General features: G+C 38.6%; 2 protein-coding genes and 1 non-coding gene across 3 annotated transcripts in view; 2 read left to right on the top strand and 1 right to left on the bottom strand.

Moving 5' to 3' along the window:
• The window catches only part of SSRP1 (structure specific recognition protein 1), a 1,220,984-nt gene that overhangs the window by 325,744 nt on the left and 872,264 nt on the right, over positions 1–22,976 (top strand). The gene's annotated exons all lie outside the window — the stretch shown is intronic.
• On the top strand, positions 726–857 carry LOC126019383 (small nucleolar RNA SNORA51). Its single transcript, XR_007499106.1, has one exon. It is a non-coding gene; the product is annotated as a small nucleolar RNA SNORA51 (small nucleolar RNA).
• Positions 20,137–21,078, bottom strand: LOC126018715 (olfactory receptor 9I1-like). Its single transcript, XM_049780812.1, has one exon. The coding sequence runs from the start codon at positions 21,076–21,078 to the stop codon at positions 20,137–20,139; it is 942 nt and encodes a 313-aa protein (XP_049636769.1).

Below are 22,976 nucleotides of genomic sequence, written 5' to 3'. Positions count from 1 at the left end.
CCAACTGCCTCTCTCCAACTGCCTCGGTCCAACTGCCTCTGACCAACTGTCTCCTTTGGCCTCCCCTTCAAGCTCCTTAATTTCTAAATACAAAATAAATACAATACATAAAATAAAAACAAAATACTCTACAGCCAAGACTTCTGATAATGGGGAAAGATGAGCTGTCTGGAAGTATCAAACTATCCCAATTCCCTTTATCTTCATGGAAGATGGTTCTAATTGGAAAATAAGCTATTGTTTGGAATTCTTGGTGAAACTAAGTAACATCTGAACAAAGACAATTGGGGTGTTGCCCAGGGGAAGTTTCTTTTTTTGTTTGTTTTTATTTTTGGGGTCACACCCATCAGTGCTCAAGAGTTACTTCTGGCTCTACACTCAGAAATCGCTCCTGGCATGCTCTGGGACCATATGGGAGTCTGGGATTCAAACCACCATCCTTTTGCATGCAAGGCAAAAGCCCTGCCTCCATGCTATCTCTCCAGCCCCGAGGGAAAAGTTTCTTGCAAAGTCAAAAAAATATGGAAACTAGAGATTAATTCACTAGCCACATCATCTTGAAGGATCTTTTTCAACAAACACAGGTTGTAGCTACATGATTATATTGAAATAATAGGCACCAAGTGTATTTTCCCTTGTGTGTGAATTTTAAAAACTCACACATTTTGTCCAATATTTATATTCTAATGATTGAAAAAAAGAAAGGAAAACAAAAGAAAAGATAAGGCCTCCCAATTCTTACCACAGGCTGTGTTCTTTACACTGACTGTATAGAAAGAGGAGGTACAGTAAATGCACCCCATATACAGCTCAACACAGGCTCTTTGCCTAGCTGTATTGTGAATTGGGGGACAAAAAAAGAAAAAATGAAATAAAATACACAGAAGTTAATTTTATGTCATCTGCATTATGAAAACAATATTCTTGTTGAAGACAGCTTCTCAGCCCCTCTTTTCCTCTCCTGCAAGTTTGGATTTGCTTTCTTTGAAGAGTGTTGTATCCCTTAGTTGAGCAATGAAATGGGACAGTACACCACTTCCTTTTTCCACAGCCACTTGAAAACACAATAGTTTAGCTACAGTACCCGGGATTATTTAACATTCCAAATTTAATTTGCCCAATAAAGGACTCAAATAAAGCTTACAGTGTATGAAAAAGAAAGGGTGAACCTGAAGTTAGTTTAGTCCTTTACTTTCTTTTGGGGGTCCACAGGTGGGTTTGTTTATTTGGTTGTCTTTGTTTTAGTTTTTGGGTCACATCTGGTGGTGCTCAGGAGTTACTCCTGGCTCTGCACTCAGAAGTCATTCCTTACAGGCTCAAGGGACTATATGGGATGCTGGAATTCAAACCACGATCCATCCTGTGTTGGCCGCATGCAAGGCAAACAAACGCCTTACTGTTGTGCTATTGCTCCGGCCCTCATTTGGTTGTTTTATTTGTTTTTATATTGGAGTCAGCTGTTGGCTTTTTTTCCAATGAACAAATTGAAAAAAATTAATATCAATAGAATACCATTAGCTAACATATAATAACAAATCAAATTCCAAAAATTGATTCAATAATGTTCTTTCTAGCATCTTTTTCAGTTCAAGATCATCATTTTGGCACATATGACAGATAGATGTCAGTCTTTGTTCTGGCAATCCTGGATCTTTTTATTAATAACACAGACGTGTTTAAGAGGGTGTTCTGTTTATGACTGAAACCCAACTACAACCATGCTTGTAATCATACTGCTTAAATAAAGATGTAATATAAAAAAAGAAAAGAAAATAGCACAAACAAATGTCAAGAAAGAGGTATAATTTAGTCACTGATCAGGACTCTTGGATAACTTGGTAGCATAGAAGTAAGGAAACTGTAAACCAAAACCATATGAACCAACACTATTATAAACATTTGTCTGTCCCAAACTATAACAATTAAATCAAGGAGTGAGTTTGATGAGAAGGTGTAGTGGGCTGTTAGAGTCCAGAGTCAAATGATAAGACCACCCAACTTGAGTAAAGCTGAATACTTTAATCTTTCAACCAATAGCCCCCATACCAGCTGGCCAGGGCATCTCCAGAAGGAGATGAACCCAGCTCAAAGTCATGAAGAGAATTATATAGGGAAGGGATAAAGGAAGGTCCTAGCTTTCTGATGATCTTTAAAATGATTGGCTATTGCCTATGGGTATCTTCCTACTGTTCCCTTGTGTGCTTCCCCTATAGGTTACCCTGGTATGGCCATATAGTATGGGTTGGTGTTAATGGAAATAGACTTAAGAAAACCTAGCCTGGGCCTGGAGAGATAGCACAGCGGTGTTTGCCTTGCAAGCAGCCAATCCAGGACCAAAGGTGATTGGTTCGAATCCCGGTGTCCCATATGGTCCCCCGTTCCTGCCAGGAGCTATTTCTGAGCAGACAGCCAGGAATAACCCCTGAGCACAGCTGGGTGTGGCCCAAAAACCAAAGGAAAAAAAAAAAGAAAACCTAGCCTGTGGCCTACACAATGTGGTCCTTACAAAATGGGTCCCTCCTTGTTCAGAACCCAGGCAGGTCCCCACATGGAATGGGAGGGAACCTTGGAATGTTGGTGGAAAGATATTGACACACGTGGTGAGTTTGGAATTGCAACACTCTATGCCTGAAGCTCTATTCCTAACAATATTGTAAATTGTGGTGCCTACATTTTAAAAATTGATTAAACATCTTTAAAAACTAAGTGTAGACTGTGTCACCACTGGTATCTGATTCATTCTTCAGAGTTAGATTCACATTAGGACCTATTGTACATGAGTATTACCAAAGTAATAAAGTTCCACAACATTTTAAACTCTGAAAGCAGTTTTTGAAGAAGTTGTAGTTTCTCCCCTTTTGTTTATCCTTCTCCTCTCATATGGTCAGTAGAATAATTTAACTCCTTTCCTCAGGGAAGTGGTGGGATGGGACAGGATGGAATGGTTAGTCCAAAGCACCACTACTTTTATTTCCAAAGATGAACTACTATTGAGAAAAAAATGAATTTGAATGTTTTTATTTCATCAGGTCCATATTTTTCTCTGAACTGAGATATCATGATTTACATTATGAAAGATTTCAACGTGAAAGTTTTAGGCTTAAAGTCATTATACTAAATACATTTCAGCTCCACCCATAGGTCCCTTCTCTTCCCCTATTGTACGTCTTATCTCCCTCTTCTACATGACAGTCTCGGTTCAGTTGCAGATTCTCAGGGTTTGTCTTCATTAATCATTTTCTATTCCCTTTGTTTCTTTGTAGTAAGATTATGTGAGAAACAATTCAGTATCTGACCTTCTTCACACTCAACTACTTTACACAATTTATTTTCATTCCTTCCAGAAAGCTACAAGCAAGATTTAATCTTTTCTCACAGTTGACTAGTTTCCCATTGTGTATCAACATTACAATTTCTTTATCCACTCATATGCTCTTGGCTGTTTGGGTTGAATAATAAATAAGAAAGAGAAGAAAGAAGAAAGGGAGAAAGAGAAGAATAAAGAGGATGAGGGAAAGATAGGGAAAGAAAAGGAGGATTCATATTCTGAAATAAATAACTCATAAAATTTAACAATAATGCAGTTTATTTTGTTTGGAGGCCACACCCAGTGGTGCTCAGGAATTCTGGCAAGCTTGGAGGACCATATGGGGTGCCAGGGATGGAACTCATGTAATATGCATGCAAGGAAAGCACTCTATCCACTGTAATATTGCTTCATCTCTAATAAATTACAATTTTTAATTAGTAAACAAAGGATATAGTCACTGTAGTCATAAAACTTCAGTGATATACAAGCCCACACAAATCAATAAAATGGTTATTAAAAGCACAGGAATTTACATATGTTTGGAAAGGATGAAGAAAAATTAGAACCCTTATACAATGCTAAGACACAAAATGATGCAATCATTATGCAAAATAGTGTTTCTTCAAAATATTAGCTTTTCCACATAATTTAGCAATTTTACTTTTTGGTATGTACCCAAAATGTCTGTAAATGAGATCTCAATGAATATTATTTATATTAGTCATAACAGCATTATTCACCATCAGTAAACTATGGAAACAATTTAAATATCCATTAACAGACTAGTTGATAAATAAGGTGTACTATATATGTCATATATATTTGTATTCAATGTAATATAATTCAATCTTAAAAAAGAAAAAAAATTAATATATATTTTATTTAAACACCTTGATTACATACATGATTGTGTTTGGGTTTCAGTCATGTAAAGAACACCACCCATCACCAGTGCAACATTCCCATCACCAATGTTCCAAATCTCCCTCCTCCCCACCCAACCCCCACCTGTACTCTAGACAGGCTTTCTATTTCCCTCATACATTCTCATTATTAGGATAGTTCAAAATGTAGTTATTTCTCTAACTAAACTCATCCCTGTTTGCGGTGAGCTTCGTGAGGTGAGCTGTAACTTCCAGCCCTTCTCTCTTTTGTGTCTGAAAATTATTATTGCAAGAATGTCTTTCATTTTTCTTAAAACCCATAGATGAGTGAGACCATTCTGCATTTTTCTCTATCTCTCTGACTTATTTCACTCAGCATAATAGATTCCATGTACATCCATGTATAGGAAAATTTCATGACTTCATCTCTCCTGACAGCTGCATAATATTCCATTGTGTATATGTACCACAGTTTCGTTAGCCATTTGTCTGTTGAAGGGCATCTTGGTTGTTTCCAGAGTTTTGCTATGGTAAATAGTGCAGCAATGAATATAGGTGTAGGGAAGGGATTTTTGTATTGTATATTTGTGTTCCTAGGGTATATTCCTAGGAGTGGTATAGCTAGATCATATAGGAGCTCGATTTCCAGTTTTTGGAGGAATCTCCATATCGCTTTCCATAAAGGTTGAACTAGACGGCATTCCCACCAGCAGTGGATAAGAGTTCCTTTCTCTCCACATCCCCACCAACACTGCTTGTTCTCATTCTTTGTGATGTGTGCCAATCTCTGTGGTGTGAGGTGATACCTCATAATTGTTTTGATTTACATCTCCCTGATGATTAGTGATGTGGTGTGGGAGACGGAGCATCCCACATATCAAAGGAACTCTGTATGAATTTTCCACCGCCTGATTCAAGCCATAAAGTTTGCTTAGCCCCGAGCCAAAAGGAAACTCTGCAAATAAATTTAGCCCAGTACACAGAATCTGGCTTAACCAGATTCCTTAACCTTTCCATGGAACCTGTTTTTGTAACTGCTCTCAAAAACGTAATTATAGATAGGTTTTTGTAAAGTTTAAATTATGATCCTTATTGCTTGCACAAAAGAAAGATTTAGATGGAAAATAGGCTAAACAAAAATTGTATTTGCGTAAATATCAATTAGCTATTTGTTTAAGGATTTGCTTCCCCTCCCCCCATCCTGCCAGGTTCCTCTTTATCCTTCCCGCCATCAAAATGTGTTTATGCTCCCATTGGTTAAAATTGTTGTACTTGTACAAATCTGATTGGTCTATGTTTCAATCCTATGTTACTACCCCTCCCACAGGAGCAGGGCATAAAAACCCTGCTTGCCTTCATTAAAGCCTCTTGACTGGAACGCACCTTGAGCATTTACTAACTTCTGCAGCTTAATTTTTTAGGTGTTCACAAAAGAGCTTAACACTCGCGAATTATTTGTAGCTGCTTTCTGCCTTCTGTCCTGGTTGAGAGAAAGCTGCTGGCCGGAATTCTCTCCCAGTAAAGGGCAGGAGCAGAGGCAGTTACAATGTGGAGCATTTTTTCATGTGTCTTTTAGCCATTTGTATTTCTTCTTTGTCAAAGTGTCTGTCCATTTCTTCTCCCCATTTTTTGATGGGATTAGATGTTTTTTTCTTGTAAAGTTTTGTCAGTGTCTTGTATATTTTGGATATTAGCCCTTATATAATGGGTATTGGGTGAATAGTTTCTCCCACTCAGTGAGTGGCTCCTGTATCCTGGACGCTATTTCCTTTGAGATGTAGAAGCTTCTCAGCTTAATATATTCCCATCTGTTAATCTCTGCTTTCACTTGCTTGGAGAGTGCAGTTTCCTCCTTAAATATGCCAGTAGTCTCAATGTCCTGGAGTGTTTTGCCTATGTGTTGTTCTATATATCTTAATGTTTCGGGTCTGATATCGAGGTCTTTAATCCATTTGGATTTTACCTTTGTACATGATGCTAACTGGGGGTCTAAGTTCAATTTTTTGCAAGTGGCTAGCCAACACCACTTGTTGAAGAGGCTTTCTTTGCTCCATTTAGGATTTCTTGCTCCTTTATTAAAAATTAGATGATTGTATGTCTGGGGAACATTCTCTGAGTATTCAAGCCTATTCCATTGATCTGAGGGCCTGTCTTTATTCCAATACCATGCTGTTTTAATAACTATTGCTTTATAGTACAGTTTAAAGTTGGGGGAAGTAATTCCTCCCATATTCTTTTTCCCAATGATTGCTTTAGCTATTCGAGGGTGTTTATTGTTCCAAATGAATTTCAAAAGTGCCTGATCCACTTCTTTGAAGAATGTCCCGGGTTTCTTTATAGGGATCACATTAAATCTGTACAATGCTTTAGGGAGTATTGCCATTTTTATATTAATCCTGCCAATCCATGAGCAGGGTATGTGCTTCCATTTCCGCATGTCCTCTCTTATTTCTTGGAGCAGAGTTTTATAGTTTTCTTTGTATAGGTCTTTCACATTTTAGTCAAGTTGATTCCAAGATATTTGAGTTTGTGTGGCACTATTGTGAATGGAGTTGTTTTCTTAATGTCCATTTCTTCCTTATTACTATTGGTGTATAGAAAGGCCATTGCTTTTTGTGTGTTAATTTTGTAGCCTGCCACTTTGCTATATGAGTCTATTGTTTCTAGAAGCTTTTTGGTAGTCTTTGGGGTTTTCTAAGTAGAGTATTATGTTATCTGCAAACAGCGAGAGCTTGACTTCTTCCTATCTGGATTCCCTTGATATCTTCTTCTTGCCTAATCGCTATAGTTAGTACTTCCAGTTTTATGTTGAATAGGAGTGGTGAGAGAGGACAGCCTTGTCTTGTGCCAGAATTTAGAGGGAAGGCTTTTAGTTTTTCTCCATTGAGGATACTATTTGCCACTGCCTTGTGGTAGATGGCCTTAACTATATTGAGAAAGATTCCTTTCATTCACATCTTGCTGAGAGTTTTGATCAAGAATGGGTGTTGAACCTTATCAAATGTTCTCTCTGTGTCTATTGATATGATCATATGTTTTTATTTTTCTTGTTGTTGATGTTGTGTATTATGTTGGTAGATTTATGGATGTTAAACCATCCTTGCATTCCTGGGATGAAACCTACTTGATCGTATTGGATGATCTTCTTAATGAGGTATTGAATCCTATTTGCCAGGATTTTGTTGAGGATTTTTGCATCTGCATTCATCAGCGATACTGGCCTGTAATTTTCTTTTTTTGTAGCATCTCTGTCTGGTTTTGGTATCAAGGTGATGTTAGCTTCATAAAAGCTATTTGAAGGTGTTCCCATTTTTTTCTATTTCATGAAAGAGTCTTGCCAGGATTGGTAGTAGTTCCTCTTGGAAAGTTTGAAAGAATTCATTAGTGAATCCATCTGGGCCTGGGCTTTTGTTTTTGGGCAGACATTTGATTACCATTTTAATTTCATCAATAGTGATGGGGGTGTTTATATATGCTACATCCTCTTCATTCAACTGTGGAAAATTATAAGAGTCCAAGAATTTATCCATTTCTTCCAGGTTCTCATTTTAGTGGCATACAGTTTCTCAAAGTAGTTTCTGATTATCCTTTGAATCTCTGCCATATCAGTAGTGATCTCTCCTTTTTCATTCCTAATACGAGTTATCAAGTTTCTCTCTCTCTCTCTTTCTTTGTTAGTTTTGCCAGTGGTCTATTAATCTTGTTTATTTTTTTTGAAGAACCAACTTCTGCTTTCGTTGATTTTTCGGATTGTTTTTTTTTGGGGGGTTTCCACTTGGTTGATTTCTGCTTTCAGCTTTGTTATTTCCTTCTGTCTTCCTATTTTTGGGTCCTTTTGTTGAGTACTTTCTAATTCTATGAGCTGCGTCATTAAGCTATTCAAGTAGGCCCCTTCTTCCTTCCTGATGTGTGCTTACAAAGCTATAAATTTTCCTCTCAGTACTGCTTTTGCTGTGTCCCATAAGTTCTGATAGTTTGTGTCTTTATTATCATTTGTTTCCAGAAAAGTTTTGATTTCCTCTTTGATTTCATCTTGGACCCACTGGTTATTCAGTATGAGGCTGTTTAACTTCCAGGTGTTAAAGTTTTTCTTCTGTATCCCTTTGGAATTCACATATAATTTCAGAGCCTTGTGGTCAGCGAAGGTAGCCTGCAAAATTTCTATCCTCTTGATATTATGAAGGAATGTTTTATTTGCCAGAATGTAGTCTATCCTGGAGAATGTCCCATGTACATTGGAAAAAAATGTGTATCCAGGTTTCTGGGAATGGATATTAGTTTTCAGATTTGTCAACAATCGTATCAAATATTTTTCTGGCCCCTCATTCGGTGCATATATGTTTAGAAGAGTGATTTCTTCCTGCTGTACATACCCCTTGATTAATACAATATGTCCATCTTTGTCTCTTACAACTTTCCTGAGTATAAAGTTTGCATCATCTGATATTAGTATGGTCATTCCAGCTTTTTTATGAGTGTTGTTTGCTTGGATAATTTTCCTCTAGCCTTTTATTTTGAGTCTATATTTGTTCTGACTATTCAGGTGTGTTTTTTGTAGGCTGCAGAAGGTTGGATTGAGTTTTTTGATCCATTTAGCCACTCTGTGTCTCTTATCTGGTGCATTTATTCCATTGACATTGAGAAAAAGAATTGTCCTGGGATTTAATGCCATCTTTATATCAAATTTGCTGTGTCTTTTGGTCAGTCTTGTCTTAAAGTAGGTCTTTCCATTTTTCTCTTAAGACTGGTTTTTAGTCTGCAAAGTTTCTGAGCTGTTGTTTGTCTGTGAAACCATGTATTCTTCATCAAACCAGAAAGTGAGTTTTGTTGGGTACAGTATTCTAGGCAAAGCATTTATTTCATTGAGTTTTGTCACTATGTCCACCCACTGCTTTCTGTCCTTGAGTGTTTCTGGTGACAGGTCTGCTGTAAATCTCAAGAATGTTCCCTTGAATGTAATTTCCCTTTTTGATCTTGCTGCTTTCAGAATTCTGTCTCTATCTGTGAGATTAGTCGTTGTGACTAGGATGTGTCTTGGGGTATTTTTTCTGGGGTCTCTTTTGGTTGCTACTCTTTGGGCATGCAGGATTTGATCGCATATATTCTTTAGATCTGGAAGTTTCTTTTTAATGATGTTCTTGACCGTTGATTCTTTTGGAAATTTTCTTCCTGGGTCTCTGGAACTTCAATGATTCTTAAGTTGTTTCTGTTGAGCTTATCATAGACTTCTATTTTCATCTGTTAACATTCTTTGACTAATTTTTTCATTGTCTGTTCATTTGCTTTAAGTTTTTTTTCCAATCTCTCCCACTGTATGAAGTTGTTATTTATCTCATCTTCCACAGCACCAATTCTATTCCCAGCTCCTGTTACCCTGTTGGAGAACTTACCCATTTGTCATTCAATTTGTTTACTGAGCTTTTCAGGCCTGTTATTTCAGTTTGGGGTTTTGTGATTTCTGTCTTCATTTTTTCTTGGTTCTTATTAGTGTTCTGTTCAACTCGTTCCATGGTTCGTTTTTTGTTTTTGGTTTTTTGGTTTTTTTTTTAGTTCTTTAAGCATCTTCCATATTTCTTGTCTAAACTCCTTATCTGAGAGATTGATTCGTTGGTTGGCCGTTTTCTGGTCATCAGAATTGTCATCTTCATTCTCTATGTCTGATGCTGGCCTGCGTTGTTTACCCATTGGCACACTTGTGTTGTGGGTTTTTCTACGTGTTTTGGTGGTATACATTGGCTAAATGATGTGTGCGGCCATGCTCCTCTGGCTCTGCCCTTTCTGAATGGGTCAACTTGCCTCCAAGGAAGGGGAGCCCTCCGTGGATGAAGCCTCACACAGGATCAATTCTTAGGCTAGAGCACACAGCAGAGAAGACAGTCCGGAGAAAAATGCTAGGCTTCAGTGATCTTAGTGTGATTTTTTCTTCTTCTTGCAGTGGCGTTCTTTCATTAGAAGGAGAACACAGCCGCGTAGCAAAGCGAAACTACTGTGCTCTTCTGGAGCCTCTGGGAGAGCGAATTTTCTGAGCCTTTTTGAGCATTGCTAGGTGAATGAGGAGAGGAAGAGGGAGAAGGCGAGGAAGAGGGAAGGAGAGAGAGAGAGAGAGAGAGAGAGAGAGAGAGAGAGAGAGAGAGAGAGAGAGAGAGAGAGAGAGAGAGAGAGAGAGAGAGAGAGAGAGAGAGAGAGAGAGAGAGAGAGAGAGAGAGAGAGAGAATGAGAATCCTGCCAGTTGTGGTATTATGAATAAAGTTAGAGGATATGATTGCTAAATTAAATAAGCCAGTCACAGACAAAAATAATACTTCACAACTCTACTTATCAAAAGTACCTAAAATTGCCTAACTCATAACAACCCAAAATACAATTGTGATTTTCAGATCTGGTGTCAGGGAAAATAGGTAGGTGATAGTCAATATGTCTAGTTCATATCTCATTTACACTGAAAATCAAATAATAACCATCTAGCTCTTCCTCTAATTCCCCCAACCTCATTTGTATTAGGAGGCTTATTTTTCCAATTCATGTAGTAGTATTCAACATATTTTAACAAACTAAGTTACTCATTCTGTCTATGCATTGCCTATTGTCTATCTTTTCCATTAGCTTGTCCACTCTACCACGGTAACAATGATGGTATTTTATATATATATATTTTGATTGATGTAATTCTCAAACTGCTAGAACAATGCCAAGAAAAAGTGACCCCCTGAATAAAGAATTTGTTGACTTAATAAGTAAAATACCCTAGACTGTGTCTGTGATGAAAATATAAAGCAACAGGAATGAGTAGACTATTCTTAATGTATTTCTTTTAAATTTTTTAATACCCAAAGACCAAATTCACCTCAGGTAGAATTTTAAGGAGTTCAGATACTCATTCTATTACTAGAAGGAAAAAAAAAAACACTCTTTAAAGTTGAGTTGCTGTCATGTTTTATGTTTGCACTACCGTGCTTTAAATAAAAATAAAGATGTGTTGAGAAAAAGACACAATGTTCTTTTCAACAGTGTTCAGAAGAGTTCATGGTTTTTGAAGAAGAGATAAGTGGAAACAGCTGAGACCTTCTTTCTCAATAGGATTAAAAGGATGAATTGTATAATGTCCATGAAACTTCTTGGTCTCCATGAGGAATCTGGCATATGCATTACAGGGAAGCAGACAGCCTTCTTCCTTTTCAACTTCTGTCAGCTTTACCCAGTCTCTCTCGGGTGATTCATCCACCTCACACTCTAATTCTAAGCAAGATTCAAGAGAAAATATTTGTCCTGAATTCAGGAAAAGGAGATTAGAACCCACAGGAGCCATCACTAGATTTAAAACAGCAACTTTTAACCAGGCCAAAAAGACAGTACAGCAGATACTTGATTTGCATATGTATATGTCTTGATTTGCATACAGCTAACCTAGGTTCTATCCCTGGCACCATATATGGTCCCCTGAGCCCTGCCAGGAGTGATCCCTTGTACTCTGAACTAGAAGCCCTGAACACTGCAAGCTTGCTTCTATCTAGTTCAGAAGTTTTTTTTTAAACAAACATAAAAACTTTTATTTTTCATTTGCCTTCTTGTTTCCAAAATGATATGTGAGATCCTTGAAGATGGATGATATTGAGATGTGAGCAGGTCTATTCTTGGGGTCTTCTGCACTTGGCATGTTCCTATGAGCATGAGTCAGACAAATAGAATGTAAGCAAGCAGGCAGAAATCCTAAGATCTTGGATTGATTTTCACAACCAAAATTAATGGGACAGAAAGAGATCTTATGCTTGTGATAATCACATCTGAAGACCTACAACACTCTGGAATAATAGCTACACACCCTAAAATGCCATATAGACTTATACCAAAGGCACAAGGCTACTGATTGGTGGGTTATACTACCCAAACACCACCTCAACCCTACCATTATAATATAGCTCACTGTTTATTTATTCAAATAAGTATATGTGGAATGTGGAAATCAACATATTGGTGTTGTCTCTTTGCTTCTGTTTTATTGAGAAATGATCAATATTGTTTAAATCTAAGATGTTGAATAAAGTTATTTAAAACTGGTGCCAGCGCAGTGGCGCTAGAGGTAAGGTGTCTGCCTTGCCAGCGCTAGCCTAGGACTGACCACGGTTCAATCCCCCGGCGTCCTATATGGTCCCCCAAGCCAGGAGCGACTTCTGAGCACATAGCCAGGAGTAACCCCTGAGCGTCAAATGAGTATGGCCCAAAAACCAAAAAAAAAAAAAAAAAAAAGAGTTATTTAAAACCAAAAAAAATCCCATTAAATTAGTTACATATCTTCACCTCAAATAAATATCTATTTTGTTGTTGTTGCTAGTGCTATATTTATAGTGATGGTCTCACATTTGAGACATCTCTCACAGTAACTTTCAAGTGTACGATGAGTATTAGAGGTTATAAATATAAGGTGCTATCAACCACAGTCACTATACCGTACATGAGATGCATAATCTAGTCACCTTATAATGGAAAGTTTGTAGCCTGTGACCAGCATTTTTCTTTTTTCCCAGGCCCTGGGCCCTGGTAGCTATAAATCTACTGTATCAGTTCAGCTTTTTTTATTCTATGTGAATGCAAAGTCATACAGTATCTTTCTTTGTCTGATTTATTTTACCCTTCTAGTGCTGTCAAGATCTATCCATGTTGTTGAAAAGGGTAGAATCCCCTTCCCTTTTTAATGACTGAGCTCTCTGTATAGAACTTTTATGTGTGACACATTTTTTTATTCATTCATCTATAGAAGAACACTTGCTTCCATGTCTAACCTACTATGAATAATGCAGCAATAAGAGTGGGTGTACAGATGTCTCTTCAAGATACTGAAAATATCAAGATATTAAATATATTTAAGATATTTTTCCTTTGGATTTATATCCAGAAGTGAGATTACTAGGATCGTATGTAAGCTGTATTTTTTTTTAGAAATTTCCATATTGTTTTCCATAGTGACTGTACTAATTTACAATTGCTCCAACAATACAGCTAGGGTTCCTTTTCTCACCACTATTTGTTATCTCTTGCCTTTTGGATGACAGCTATTCTAACAAAAAAAAAGAGAGAGATTATGTGGTTTTAATTTGCATTTACCATATAGTTAGTGATGCTGAACATCCAACTATCCATTTATATGTTTGTTTGTTTGTTTTTGGTACAATATCTATATAGTTCTTATGCCCACTTTCATTTTATTACAATTCAGTTGTCTAGATTTTTTAATATTAACTCCATTAAATATAAGATTTAAAAATTATTTCTTTCCATTTCATAGGTTGCTTTTCATTTTATTACTTCCTTTGCTGAGTAGAAGTATTTTAAGAGGAAGTTGGTGTATTCCTTGAGTTTTTTATTGTTGCCTTTGCTTTTGGTGTCAGAAGATGCTGGCTGTTGAATCTTTGCCTGGGCAAAGATTCAATAGTACAATAGTTCAGCGATTTTTAACCACTGTGCATGGCACACTAGTGTGCCATGAGATATTGTCTGGTGTGCCATGGGAAAAATTCCAATTTCATCCATAACATGTGGCTTCGTCACAATTGGTCTATTTGTGAGCCGAAGGATATGTTACAGACTATAAAAACTAAAGACAGAGAAAGGCTGAGAGCTATTGACGCAGAGCTACGTGTGTGTCTTTCTTTGATTCTTGCCAGATTAACAACTTTGTGTTCAGCCAAACAACCCAGGTTTCACACTGAGTAAATAAACAGAAATATGAACAATTATAAGATACTTTATTATTTCATAATAAAATAATTATAAAATAATGTCTTTGTGTTTATTTGATTCCTATTCAAGAGAATTAATTTATATAATCAATAGAGGCAAAGAGTTAAATTTTTGTAACATTTGGGGGGGGGGGTTGGGTCACACCCGGTAGTGCTCAGGGGTTACTTCTGGCTTCACGCTCAGAAATCGCTCCTGGCAGGCTCGGGGGACCATATGGGATGCCGTGGTTTGAACCGATGACCTTCTGCATGAAAGGCAAACGCCTTACCTGCATGCTATCTCTCCAGCCTCAATTTTTGTAACATTTTCTTTTTTTTTTTTTTTTTTTTTTTTTTTTTTTTTTTTTTTTTTTGGTTTTTGGGCCACACCCAGTAACGCTCAGGGGTTACTCCTGGCTATGTGCTCAGAAGTCGCTCCTGGCTTGGGGGGACCATATGGGACGCCAGGGGATCGAACCGCGGTCCGTCCGAGGCTAGCGTAGGCAAGGCAGGCACCTTACCTTTAGCGCCACCGCCCGGCCCCTTTGTAACATTTTCTAATGGAGGTGTGCCTCGTGATTTTTTTTTCCATGAAAAAATTGTGCCTTTGCACAAAAACGGTTGAAAAACACTGCAATAGTTGATACTGGGTACAGGAGTCAAGCTGGAGGCACAACAAAATGTTGTCATCCCAGTGGGGCAGGTTAATGGCAGAAGTCAGAGTCAGACTTGCATCTATGTGCTGCTGTGAGTAACCTGGCTGTTTACATGGATTCCAGAGGTATCAACGGAGGCAGGCATATAGCCGTGAAGATGGGCAAGACACATTGGAAGTGTAAGTGCATACAGAAAAGGGGACAATGATGAAGACGGACCATTAAATTTTGCATTCATGTGTCTAAAGCCAATCATATTAGCTCCTTTGACCTTCGTCCAGCAGAGGTCAGTCGCAGAAAATAAAGAGTCTCATAAGATGACAAACATACAAGAACTACCCAGGCTTTAGGGTCGCCTGAACAGCCTCAAGTGAGTTCACAGGCCGGCCATTTATTCAGCACAATGTGGGTCTCCCATCAGGCTCCCAATGAGATGAGTCATTAAATTCAATAGGTATATGAAGAGCAATCGCTGGGGTAATTCACAAAGCCCATAGCAGACTCCTTTACAGTCTTTATCGTAGCAATTTCCTGTTTTGTTTTGTTTGTTTTTGCCTACATTGTCCTCTACTTCTAAAGACTCTAAGCTGTTTTTCTATTCTCTCCTGCATGCACTTTTGCTTGCCCTGAAAGCTATTCTTTTCTTTCTTGGGTGCAATCCATTTTTGCTTGCCCAGATTATATTCTAAAAGACTCTTTTGCCAAGGGGACTATGCTAACCTTGGAGTTTGATTTAGTTCACACACACCCCCCATTTCACACACTCTTACAGCTACAGAGAGGTGATTGACAGCTGGTGATTGACTGCTGTTACTTATCCCTGAGGCATGGTGGTGGCTGCAGGCAGGGTGTATAGAAATAGGAAGGACTTAGGTGGCTGGGATCTATAGTAACAAAGCCTATGAAGTGAAAACAGTAAAATCCACAGGAGGTTCATGACTGCTGTGCTGACCATTGATTTCTTCAAAAACAAAAGCTTCTTGGGGCTTTCTGTCAAGCAGGTCCCAAAGAAGGTGGGTCAATCACTCCCACTGTATAACAGATTCTGGTAGCCCTTGTCCTTCTTCCTTGTTCTGGGTCATCTGTCCTTGTTGTTGGGACCTGAGTTCTGAACAAGGAGGGACTCCATTTTGTAAAGGCCACAAGGCTGGTTTCTCAGGTTCTGAGCAGGGAGAGATGCCATTTATCAATGAGGAAAGAACTGATCTGAGCTTTAAAGGATGGAAAGAACTGAAGAACACAAAGGGAGTGGAGCTGAAAGGGAGGGTTACTGCTCAGATCCGAAGTTGAAGGACAAGACCACACAACTGGAATAAAGTTTAATACTTTAATCCATCTGCCAACAAGGCCCCCACATTGGCCAGCCAGGACCATCTCCCAAAGGAGATGAGCCTTTCTCAAGATCATGAGGAAAAGTCTATAGGGAAGGGACATAGGGAGGTTCCAGCTTTCTGATAATCTTTAAAATGATTGGCTATTGTCTATGGGGTACCTTCCTACTGCTCCCTTGTCCTTCCCTGATAGGCTACCTGGTATGGCCAGGTAGATTGGGGCAGTGTATATGTAAATAGGCTCATGAAGACCGATGCCACGTGGTTCTTACAAAATGGCGTCTCTCTGCTCAGAACCTGAGAAGCCAGTCATGTGTGGGCCGTTACAAAAATTGTGTCACTCCTTGTTCAAAACTCAGGTTCCAACACTTGTCTCTTGGTCTGTCACTGAGTGAGGCAAAACTCAAGTAGACCCTTCATAAAAGAGACCAAGTTGGAGATTCTGCTCCTCTACTACACTCTTCCCTTTCTCAGAGAATTCTAACTAGGTGGGGAATTTCCTCTTGGCCTGAGATGATGCAGGCAGTGTTCTACCTTCACTGTTCTTCCTTCTATGTAGTGAACACCCTTATTCTCTAAGTTGGGAAGCAGAAAGAAGTTTACTTGCTGATAAAGTTTCAAAATGAAATCCTAAGCTTCCCCAGAGTTTTTCCTTCCCAGATTTCTGTCAAATTGTTGCTCTTTTGGAGGGAGGGATGCCAAGATTTTCCTCCACCATCTTGGTGATGTCATTATTGGGGTTTAATAAATGGAGAGAATGTAGTATTTTGGTCTCCAGATGTATTAAGCTAAATGGGTTGGTTCAAAATTCTCTTCATTCTTCCTATATCCTTTTAGTAGACTTACATGAAAATATGATCACTGAAGATGTAACATTCAAACCCCTATTTCTGAAAAAGATAAATGCACTTAGAAGTTGAAGGGGACACAAAGGATAACCAACACAAGAAGGGGACACAAGATAACCAACTGAATTTTATTACTTGGGGTTCTCCAGAGATTTAGAGCCAAGAGGATCTCCAGAGAGAATTTTCTTAAATTGCTTTATTGAGGTATAATTGACATTTAAAATTGACATTTTGCTTAAATTGTTCTTGTTTAATGTATGAAGCTTGATACATTTGGAGAGAAGTTTTACATGAAATAGTCACCAAAATCTGTACTGTATTTTTAAAATGCTAAAAGAATATATCTTGCCTTAAGTGCTCTTATTCCAAAAGAATAATCATAGTAGTAATAAAAACTAGTATAAAGCATTGGGAAGCAATGAACTTGTTTGTGGCAAAGAAAGAGATTTGTTAGAAAGAATTTGGGTCATACAGTTCCTTATATGGAGGTGAAGGAAATCCATTCTGAAGGACACATTAAAGCAGTGGCTGATTCAGCTTGAAGGGCCAGGAACAGGAGAAGCCAATGGTTTTGTTTCCTGTCCAAGTGGAGATGACTAATACTCAGGTTCAAGCACTCCAAGAGGAGAATAAAGAAATCTCTCTTCTCCTGTCTTTTGTTCCATTTTAACCTTCAACACAGTGAGGCCCACCCAGGAGCCGAAGGAAGGGCAACCAGCTTTAATGAGTTCACTGGTTCTCTTATCACACCCACAAATAATAATCCATCAACTCTCTAAGCACCCTCTGACCCAATCAACTCATCATATAAAAATCAACTAATCAAGTTAATATATAAATATCAACCTTCTCAAGACATATTTTTTTGCAGTGCTAGAACTCAAACCCAGAACATTAGACATGTAAGGTGTGTGTTCTACTGCTCTGCTACATCTTCAGGCCCAAGGTTCTATTTTCTGCAAACTTGCATGTACAGTTTAAGAATTATACTCTTCATGACATAAGCAAACTGTTTGGCACGAGGCCTGACACATGTTAAGTAATTGAGGAGTGTTTTCATTCATTTGCTGTTACATAAAGGCATGTTTTCATTCCAATAAGTAATTGTAAATTCAGCACATATGCTATTTCTTCTAGTCCCTTCTCACTTCAGTCAGAAGGTGGGCCCCTAACACACAGGAGGAAACAGACAACTTTATTTTCTTAAACCTAATTTGTGTCTCCCTCCAGTCATTGTATATACATTGAACACTGTGCATGTGCCAAAGATCATTCACTTATGGGCTGGTTGATGGCAAGTTAAGAAATAGAAAGTAGGAGGAACATGAAGCAACTTCCACTACTATCAAAGTTGCATATGCCTTTTCTAACATTTTGCCCATTTACTGTTTTTTTAAGTTGAAGTTTCTTGCAACATTTAAATATACAAGAAATTCATCAGCGGGTGATTTATTCAGCCCATTATTATGGCCTGAACTACAGTAGCAAATCCTGAACTTGCTTTGGCCTCTTAAGAGGGAGTAATTGGGGACCAGTTTGAAGAAGGAACACAGGGAATACCTGAGTATTCCCAAGGAGGGTTGAAGTTCAGGGCAGGAAATTGTACCAATGAAAATAGAATATCTTCAAAAGAATATCTCCCCAGTTGCATCCTTTTTCATGCTCATGAATCTCCTGTATTTCTCTAGCCTATATCAATCATATCATGAACCTTCTAGATTTCTTTGATATAACATGCATTCTAGATGGAAACATGCAATGTTGTGTGGAAACCAACCCACACTCTGGAATGTACCATTTGTTTTTTCTTAGATAAAATTAATATACTTCACTCCACACACCCCTTCTCTACATCACACTGCAGCCAAAGGATCTTTTTAGAATTCAAATTTGATCATATCAGGCCTTGCTCCTGGAGTCAAGTCCACGAGTGAGCCTGCAAGTCTTGCTGTGACCTGTTTTCTTCTGAACTTGCTGCTGTCTCACTCTAAGATGCCTTGCTTATTATTGTACATCCTCTTCAGCTTCTTTCTAACCACTCCTCAAGGATTCTGTTGTGCTGGCCCTTTGCATTTGCAGTTCTTTCTGCTAGAATCATTTCTTCAACCTATGACTATTACTGTATTTCTTCTCTAAGCCTCCATTAAATGTTAGTTCTTCGGGGAAGCTTTTTCTGACCACATAAAACTAGGTCAGAAAACTATTAGACAGTAAGATAATACCTTGTGCTGCTTATTTTGTTCCAGTTTGCAAAATCATATAAAAAGATCAATTAACTAAATGGTTTCATTTCTGTCTATGCCTCAGGTTCTAATCTCCATGAAAGAAGAGCATGTCCATCTTACTTATTACTATCTTCCCCAACTAGTATTATGTCTGATATATAAGATACAATAAATATTAGCTGGAGTGATGAGAAAGATTGTGAGATCTCCATGGAGATGCTTTGCCAACTTGTATTCCTAGCAGATGTGAGGTCATTAAAAGGTGGCAGCCAGATTCGTCATAATCTGTCTTCAGACAATAAAGTAAATGTCCTACAGGAGCTGAAAGTAGATAGTGGTTTTTATTCCTGGAGAAAAGAAAATAGCTGGAGGTAGCTAAGGCAGATGGTTCATGAATGTCCTTCAAAAATAAAGTAGAGCATCTGACCTTTGGAGACCAGGAAGTATTTCAAAAATTATAGCTGGGACTTAGTTCAACTCATCCAACATCAAGGTCAGATGGTTTCCACTAATTCATGTAAATCAATACATCTTTCTCTCATTCCGCAGAATCTTGGTCCTCAATGCTATTTGAGGACAGAGACTGATACATTATAACAGAGAACTTCCCAGTTCCCATTTCCCTTCTTATTTCTTTGAGCTTTTCTTCTGTTTAGCTATTTGTATTTTCTGTGACAAATATCACAATTGACTATAATTGGATGTTGCCCAAAAGTTTACTATGGACAAGTTTTATATCTACATCACTCTCTACAACCAAACCATGTGAATGGTAAGTAATTGCTGTGTAATTATTCAAACTATAAAGATTAGCTGAACAGAAAGAAGATAGTTGAGAATATAGCACTCAACAGTCCCCGGAACAGATAAGAAAAATAAACTTACTTTTAGTGCAGAACTTTATTGACTAAGTGCCCTGGCATTCCTTCCCTCTCAATCCTGGCTTTAATTGTAGCAAAGCAGAAATTTTTACTGATCTGAAAAAATGAGGCAGAAGTTTCAGGTTCAATGCTATAGATCTTATTTTTAAAATTACCAGAACCAAATTCTACATTCTTTGTTATTACATGTTCATTCGACAATCTGGTTCATGTATAAAAGGCCTTAGCTGTTAAGCCCAAAACCAAAGGACAATTTTGGGGTGTTTCTAACTTGATGGACTTCAAATCTTACTCTCCATGGGAGACCCTCATCCTGTTGAAAGCTTTCTTCAAAGCCTCCTTCACCTCCTTGTTTCTCAGACTGTAGATTATTGGGTTCAGCATAGGGATAATCACAGTGTAAAATACTGACACAATCTTGTCCTCCTGAAGCGATGAGCCCATGTTACCTTTCAGGTACATGAATATGAGTGTCCCAAAGAAAATAGCTACGGCAGTCATATGAGAAGCACAAGTGGAGAATGTTTTGGCCTTGCCACCTGCTGTACGAATCTTCAAAATAGCCCGAATGATAAACAAATAAGATATAAGAATCACTGAAATGCTGATTGTAATAACCAAAAAGGCCAACAGGTAAATCACTTGTTCTCGGGGTTTGGTCTCACTGCAGGCAAGCTTCAGCAGGGGTGGAAGGTCACAAAAGAAAAAGTCCACATGGTTGGATTTACAGAAAGAAATAGAGAAGGTACACCCAGTGCGGATCACAGAATTGAACATGGCGCCTCCGTATGCCCCAGCCACAAGACACATGCGTGTCTGTGGAGTCATGGCAGTAGCATAGAGTAGGGGGTTACATACCGCCACATAACGGTCATAGGCCATGACAGCTAAAAGAAAACACTCAGTACTCGCATAGAGTGTAAAAAAGAAGAACTGGGTGGCACAGCGTTCATAAGTGATGACCATTTTATCTGTCCGCAAGGACTCAAGTAACTGAGGGACAATGACAGAAGAGTAGCAGATGTCCAAGAAAGAGAGGTGGCTGAGGAAGAAGTACATAGGAGTCTGGAGCCGCGTGTCACTTTGAATCAGCACGATCATGCCCATGTTCCCTCCCATGGTGAAGAGATAAATGACTAGAAAAACAAAGAAGAGACCCATTTGCAGCTCCGCCCGAAGCTGGAACCCCATCAGAATGAAATTGGTCACCAGCGTGTCATTTCCTGCCATTAATCGTAGGTTGCCACTGAAAGTTAAAAACAAAAAAAGTCACAGAAGATAAATGAAGGTAAATATGACTTGATTTCACAATCTTTTAGATGGATAAAATACTTCCCTTACTTTTGTTTTGTTTTGTTTTGTTTTGTTTTGGGGTCACACCCGGCAGCGCTCAGGAGTTACTCCTGTGTCAGCACTCAGGATTCGCTCCTGGCAGGCACTGAGGACCATATGGGATGCCAAGATTCGAATCACCATCTGTCCTGGATCAACTGCATGTAAGGCAAACTCCCTACCACTGTGTTATCTCTCCAGTACCAATACTTCCACACACCCCTTTTTTTTTATCAACTTTATTTCATTTACTTTTTCAAAACCCCTTGGAATAGCAAGTTGTCTCATTTTGGAAAGAGTATAAGGATGAAGAAGTTATATGACTGAACCCCAACTACAATAACATTTATAATCAAGGTGTTTGAACAAAGATATTTAAAAATATTTTATAGAAAGGGTGAAGTACCCTCAGTTCTTAATTCATTAGGCAACAAGACTGACCTCCTACCCCAACGAACCAGTACCCAGCACCCAAGTGAAGGGACACCCAGTCAAACCCACACCTCGTCCCCAGCAAGAAGAGCCAACCAACACCCCTGCTGACTCATGCTGTGAGTCCCTCCTTACCAAGTCTTCCTAATATGGACTGTTACTTGAAAATAGACTTAGCTCTAAAAGTACCTTCAAAGCAAGAACTCTTCCTGCCGCGATTCTCTTACCAATCTGAAGAAGATCAGGGTGTGTGATGAAAAGGTGCTTGAGAATCCATACACCACAAGAAAATCCCAAAAGACAATGGGGAAACCTATACTTCCATTATAAGCACAAGACCTGTACACAGTACCTCTTTACCTGCTTTTCCCCCAAATGTAAGATAGTCTATTGCATCATTTTGTTCCTTTAATTACCTTGTTATTTCATTTTTATATATTTATGTGAGCACATATAGTTTTATTTCTATTTTTTTATTTTTTTGGGGGGGGGAGTGTGACCTGCTCTGTTTTCTTTTCTTTCCACCCCCAAAAGCACCGGCAATATAATGTAGCACCATTTCCCCCTGCAAAGACACACTAAAAAAAGGGGAAATCTTACATATAAAAATGAGCTCTTATCTACTAGGGATAAGAACTCATACTTGTTTACAATACAGGGACATCTCCCACCCTGAAAATATATCATGTGGACCCAACTTAGACCCCAGGTGATTAGACATCATTCATCCGCCTTGAATCCTGGATCCCAGACATAGAAATGAAACAGTTCTTCACAACAGCTACAGAAAACAAATCCCGTCTGGGACATCCTTATTACTTGCTGGGACACATCAAGTGCCAGTTCTAAAGTGACATCCTGACAACGAGGAAAATGAGAACAACTTGACCTAAGAGCAGGTTATCCTACCCCACTAGCTAACGATAAGACAAAATCAGAAGACTTGACACCCTTTGGTCTGTCCAAAAGCCAAGATTGAGACCCACAGATGACTGGCTGATAGAACCATGACCATACTGTATGTATACTGCGACCAATAAAAAAAGCCCTAGTCTAGAATTTGAGCTATGGCCTGCACAACAATCATGATCTCCAGTTCCAAAGGTCTGTCTCAGAAAATTGCAACAGAATGGGTCTTCTGGAAACCTCCTAGGATCAACGCAAAGACCAAGACCACCAACCACAGAAGACGGATTAAAATGACACTGAGGGAGAAGAACTTCTAGAACCACAAAGAAAGACTTCATCATAAGTTCCACTCATTGACTTTTGTAGATACCAAGATCTTTAGATACAGAGGTCTGACTTCATCACCCAGGACGGAGCAGAAGTCTTCCAAACAGCATGAAAGCACCAAGGGGAGA

Source organism: Suncus etruscus, chromosome 9 (genome assembly GCF_024139225.1).
Source record: "Suncus etruscus isolate mSunEtr1 chromosome 9, mSunEtr1.pri.cur, whole genome shotgun sequence".
NCBI lineage: Eukaryota > Metazoa > Chordata > Mammalia > Eulipotyphla > Soricidae > Suncus > Suncus etruscus.
Note: the sequence above shows the minus strand (reverse complement) of the source record. Positions and strands in the feature narration are given on the sequence as shown.